General features: G+C 47.2%; 1 protein-coding gene across 1 annotated transcript in view; it reads left to right on the top strand.

Moving 5' to 3' along the window:
• Nucleotides 1-6,036, top strand: part of CACNA1S (calcium voltage-gated channel subunit alpha1 S) — a 106,641-nt gene that overhangs the window by 96,674 nt on the left and 3,931 nt on the right. The window contains exons 37-41 of the mRNA XM_007941104.1: nucleotides 905-1,006; nucleotides 1,320-1,444; nucleotides 2,746-2,874; nucleotides 3,611-3,855; nucleotides 5,197-5,282. Of these exons, the coding sequence (XP_007939295.1) occupies nucleotides 905-1,006; nucleotides 1,320-1,444; nucleotides 2,746-2,874; nucleotides 3,611-3,855; nucleotides 5,197-5,282 (687 nt within the window). The remainder of the gene's footprint in view (nucleotides 1-904; nucleotides 1,007-1,319; nucleotides 1,445-2,745; nucleotides 2,875-3,610; nucleotides 3,856-5,196; nucleotides 5,283-6,036) is intronic.

Below are 6,036 nucleotides of genomic sequence, written 5' to 3'. Positions count from 1 at the left end.
TGAACTGCTGTATGGAAAGTGAATTTGCTCTGTAAATCTTCACCCAAATCACAATAAAAAAAAAAAAAAAAAAGAGTCCTGGGAGGAAAAACGGGAGGAGCCCAGACCATGGCCACCAAATCCTTTGCTACTCAGAGCTCAGAGGGAGCTCTAGAATCCTCCACAGGGCAAAGACCACTAGGAATCTACTCCTACAATCATCAGCTATGTCTGAGAGGGCCAGAGAAGCAGCACCATTAGTATGTGAGTGGGGGATATGTCCTGAGATTAGACTCTGGGCAGAAGCAGAGAATGTACTCAGGCAGGTTGATTGGAGTCCATACTTGACTCCACTAAACCTGCAGGCCCCTGCCTGCTGGGAAGACAGCATTGGTGGCAGTCAGGAGCAGGAATCAGGGTGGTGTCTTGGTGTTGTCTTAGAACCCTCACTCACTCTATCTGCATCAAGACTATCCATTTCCACATCAGGACCACTGCAGGCTTCTGAGACAGCCACAGGGAAGTTTTCCTTGGGAGGACAAGGAGAGGAAGGCCAAGAGGCAGGGAAGAGCCAAGTTAGAGGAGAAGGAAGTCTGCCCAAGGTTATTGGGGTGGACCACAGGAAGTGGGGAATTGAGGGCTTGCTCGAGTAGAGCGGGGAGAGCAGGAGATGACAACCTTCAGAGACAGACACTCCAGGCGTTGGCAGTGAAGGCTGTTAGGAGTGAGAACATGACTCAAGGTTTGACCTGCCTTTCCGCATCCCCAGCTCAGTGCTTGCCACAAAAGAAACCCTTGGGCAGTGTTTGGTTTGTTGTGTGAATGAATGACTCTCTGAGAGATTCAGGGAGTATTGGCCTTACCAAGTACAGTTGACTTGGCCTGGATGACATTGGGGTCACTCCTGCTTTTCTCTTGCCCCCAGGTAACTTTGAGCAGGCCAATGAGGAGCTGAGGGCCATCATCAAGAAGATCTGGAAGAGAACCAGCATGAAGCTCCTGGACCAGGTCATTCCTCCCATAGGAGGTGGGTGCTACTTTGGGAGACTGGAGTCCAGAGGCAGCTGAGGAAATGTGGCAAGGGATTCTCTAAGAAGTTCTACTGGAATCTGAGAATGGCCCAGACTCTAAGAATAGCCCAGACTCTCTGTAAATAACTTGGACAGACCCCATGGGCATCAACTGGGGCAGCTCAGTGTCAAGGTAGAAGAAACTACCCACTGATCAAATTAGCAAGGGATGGCCTGCAGTGTCCAGTCCTGTCTGCACCCTGGCTGTCACTCTGCACCCAGTGTGAGATTTACTGGCCCTCAGGACATCCCTTTTTGGCCCTTCTGCAGATGATGAGGTGACTGTGGGGAAGTTTTATGCCACGTTCCTTATTCAAGAGCACTTCCGGAAGTTCATGAAGCGCCAAGAGGAGTATTATGGATATCGGCCCAAGAAGGATGTTGTACAGATCCAGGTAAGCCCAACTTGAGCCCAAGGGCCTCCTCAGGTCTCCAGACTCTAGTTCCCTCTCCACGTCCTTGAGGGGTCAATGATGGAAGCCCATAAGGAAGAGGGAACCAGGAAGGAGTGAGGAAATGAGATGACAGTTCTGGATGGCTATCAGTGGAAGACCTTTCAACCTCAAGGGAACACTTCATCTCTGGGTGATAGGAGCAAGGAAAATGGGATTTGTTAAAATGAGAGAATTGAGTTAGATAAGAACAGTGGTCTCTAAGGGAAGATCCCTTAAGAAGATCCACTGGCATGAAAAGAAAACTTTGGAATTTGATATTTCATCTCATCTGTTGTTGGTTTTTTTTCCCCCTCTATATACATAGTTAGTAAATTCATAAAATATATATACATTTAGGCTGCATGCTCAAACACCCTTTTCAATCGCATTTTTCATTTTGAAACAATCTCATGCTTTAAAAAAATAATAAAATATAGTACAAAACCTTTTTATTCCAAACCATTTGAGAATGATTCCTAACATGATGTTACATCAACCCAAAACATTGTCGTGTATATTTCCTGAAAACAAGGGCACTCTCCTATATAATCATCAATATCAGAAAACTGACAATGACACATGACTACTATCTAATCCTCAGATCCCATCAAGTTTCATCAGTGACCCCAAGAATCTCCTCTATAGCCACCTTTGGACCCAGTGCAGAATTACACAATATATTTAGTTGTTATGTCTCTTTAGTCTTTTCCATCTAGAACAGTTCCTTGGTCTTTCCTTAACTTTCATGACTTTTGACACTTTTGAAGATTGAAAGCCAGGATCTCTCTTAATTTGAGTTACTTTGATGTTTACTCATGCTAGATTTAGAATATGCATCTTGAACAGGAAAGCTACAGAAGTGATGCTGTGTTTTCATTGCATGCTGTCAATTTTGTACCGATTTTGATTTGTCCCATTTCCATTGGGCAGATAAGAAAAAAATTATTAATAGTATGTGCAATCAAAAGAGATCATTTGACTAGAAGATTCAACTGAGTAAAAAGACTTTTTGACCAGGTAGCCTGGGGAGTATATGAAATGTCACCCATGGAGTCAAGAGAAGACTCCTTGGGAACAATGATGGTGTGGACTATCCCAGAGGCCAGAACAGAACCTGGGACCTTGAATGATCCCAGGTGGGAGCCAGAGCTGGGGCTTCAGGGAGGCTCCGGTTGCAAGGGTTAGAAATGAGAGTGGGCAGTGTGAAGGGGTTCTGGGCTCCTCTCCTGAACTGAAAGGATCACTCTCTTCTCCATCCCCAGGCTGGACTGCGGACCATTGAGGAAGAGGCAGCCCCTGAGATCCGCCGCACTATCTCAGGAGACCTGACAGCTGAGGAGGAGCTAGAGAGAGCTATGGTGGAAGCTGCGATGGAAGAAGGGATATTCCGGGTGATTGAGGGCCGTGATCATCTCTAGTGGTCTAGGCACAGCCAGCAGCAAAGTCCAGCATAGAGGGAGGGTCAGAAGCCCAACAATAAAGGAGGGGTATTTGGGAGCTGAAGATACTCCTCTCTACCTCACTACCCACATCTCTTGGGACTCAGAACCAATGACCTAACCTACTCGGGGTGTCAAATATAATATATACCCTTTCTCATCTTCTTCTGCTAAACCATATCCTTCCTTCCCCAACTCCTGATCAACAATACATCTACTGGAAACCTGTCATTATCAAACTTTCCATCTGCTTCCAGTTATCCCAGTCTCAGCCCTGAACACTTTAGGACTAGAAGAACTACAGTGACTAACTAGTTAAAACTTTCAGGTTATTCATGAGGAAACAGTAGTCCAAAAAGATAATGTGTGATGTCCAATATCATTTTAGCAAGTTAGTTTCAGAGGTGGAACTAGAACCCTGTTTTCCAGTCTTCCCATTTAGTGCTCTCTCCACTACACTGTATTTCCCTATCTGCATGTCTGTGTTTTCTACATGGTCCCTCAAGTATGTCCTCTTTACCCTATCAAATTGAGAACTCCCTAATAGTGGGGACAGTCTCTTCTGCTTAGTTCATGCTCCTCTGACCATAAAGAATTTGTCTCCCAGTACCATTTCCCAACAACACTGTCCCATCCCTCATCATCTAGTCCCTAATCTCAATTCTTCCACTCTTCTCCTCGCCTCTAGAGAACCGGAGGCCTATTTGGCCAGGTAGACAACTTCCTGGAAAGGACCAACTCCCTGCCCCATGTCATGGCCAACCAGAGACCCCTCCAGTTTACTGAGATAGAGATGGAGGAACTGGAATCACCTGTCTTCTTGGAGGACTTCTCTCAAGTTCCAAGCACCAACCCTCTTGCTCACGCCAACACCAATAATGCTAATGCCAACATTGCCAACAGCAACCATAGCAACAACCAGGTGTTGTCCAGGTATTGAGGTCTAGGGATACTGGGAATGGATTGGGAGGATAAGGTTAGCAGTTTCCAAGCTAGCTTGGAAGAGGGTATCCCTGAAATCAGTAGGATCTCCCTTGCTTGCCTCTGTGCCTTTTGAGATCCACTTATCCTCCACCTTAACACCAAGAGGCCTGGGCTGCAGAGACTGCTTTGGCCAGTAGGGGGCAGCCTAATGTTAGCATTGGTTCCAATGTTGTATGGTGCTTTTATTCTAACTACAGCAAGTCCAGGATCTGAGATGTGTTGAACAGATTGTAGGTTAGGAGTGGGACTTCGTCAGCAGCTCATACTACAGAAAACTGTGGACAATAAGGTTCAATTTCTGTATTTAGTTTCCAGGGAGATCCCACTGCTCTGTGTTGTTCTTCCCTCACTAACTCTGGGGCTGTGGACTAACTCTAAATTTAATCTGTGATTACATATGTGTCATGAAAACAGCAGGCAGAGGGAGAGAACTTTTCACCAATCATAGCCTATGGGCTGGTTCCAGGCAGAGTTTCTGCTCTGGTTCTGAGAGCCAAGTTGATTTTAGGTATCTTCGTTCCTGGAAGGGCTGAGTCCCAGGCCCTCAGGAATGGCCAGACAGGGCAGAAGTCAGGTAACCATCTACTTCCTGTGGCCTGTGCTGTCTGCATCCATTTTCCAGTCACAGAGATCCCTTGAATTTAGCCAGCAAGAGAACATGCACACTTGGGTGACAATGATGGTAGGTGCCACAGAGATGCAGACACATCTGACCTGGGTCTTGCCCCACAGGGAGTTGTAGTCTTCTTAGGCAATGTAACCTGTGATCAGAGAGTGTCCTGAGATGCAGAGGAGTTGTTGACCACCATGGGCTGGAGAAGTCTAGAATAAACTAAGCAGTGATTCTCAATCTTGGCTGCACATTAGAAACTCTAGGGAGCTTTCAAAAGTCCTGATACCTGGTCTCACCACAGGATCTGGGGGGTGGGACACAGCCACTACCAGTCTTTAAAGCCAAGATTGAGAGCCAATGTCCTGAAGGATGTGAGGCTGGAGCTGGGCCTTGAAAGATGAACAGACATGGACAAAGCAGAGAGAAGGTCATCCCAGGCAGAAGAAACCACCTGAGTAGAGTAGTGGAGGGAAGGATGTCTTTGGCATTTTCCCATCAGAGCATCAAGCCTAGCTGGCATGGAGAGTGTAGCTTGTCCAGTGGTGGAAGCAGCCACTACATCTTTCACTATATTTGGCCAAAATCTGGGGGAAAAGGATGTTTGAACTACAGAGGGGCAGAGATGACAGGAGAACCAACAGCCTATGCTGGTTCACCTGGTCTTGTTTGCATTTCAGTGCTCACTATGAAAGCAAGTTCCCTGGAGAGAAAGAAATGGCTGTAGCCAAAGGAGGAGCCCTCGCTCAACCCTACTGGGCCACAGGTCAGTGGCTTTTGTGTACCCAAGGAGCTGAGCCTTCTTCCATTGAGGGCAGAGGAGCCCTGCTTATTCCTTACTATCTGATAATCTGGCTCAGGAGCCTGTTGCAATGGGAATCACATGGATCATCAGAATGGGAGGGCTATCAGGGCCAGCTGGTCACCCAGGCAGAGGAGAAGGGCGCCATCAAGGTTGCTGAGTGAGGTGAGAGAGAAAAGCCTATGCAGAAATGGCCCTCCACTGGCCTGCCCAAAAACTCACCAGACCCCAGGCCCCAGCATGAGAGTCTCTCCCTCCGGGTCAGGCATCTTGGCTCCAGAAAGCCCCTGGAAGGACAGCCTCTGAATGCACTGACAGCTTGGCCCTGGGTTTCTTCATCAGATAATCTGGCAGTCTCCTTTGTTGTTGTTGTTGTTGGGTGCCATCGAGTTGGCTCCAGCTCATAGCAACCCTATGTACAACAGGGGAGCTCTGGTGGCATAGTGCCTAAGGCATTTGACTGCTAATGAGGAGGCTGGCAGTTCAGATCCATCAGCCACTTCTCAGAAGGAAGACTGGGCAATCTACTTCCTTAGACATACAGCCTTGGAAACCCAAGAAGGGTCGCTATGAGTTGAATCAACTCAACGGCAATGAGTTTGGTTTGGTTTGGTTTGGTATGTACAACAGAATGAAACACTGCCTGGTCCCATGCCAGTGTCATGATCCTTGCTATACCTAAGCCCATCATTGCAGCCACTGTGTCAATCCATCTCGT

The sequence above is a fragment of the Orycteropus afer genome, unplaced genomic scaffold (assembly GCF_000298275.1).
Source record: "Orycteropus afer afer isolate SDZICR_OR568_19922 unplaced genomic scaffold, OryAfe1.0 scaffold00075, whole genome shotgun sequence".
In the NCBI taxonomy this organism is placed as follows: Eukaryota; Metazoa; Chordata; class Mammalia; order Tubulidentata; family Orycteropodidae; genus Orycteropus; species Orycteropus afer.
Note: the sequence above shows the minus strand (reverse complement) of the source record. Positions and strands in the feature narration are given on the sequence as shown.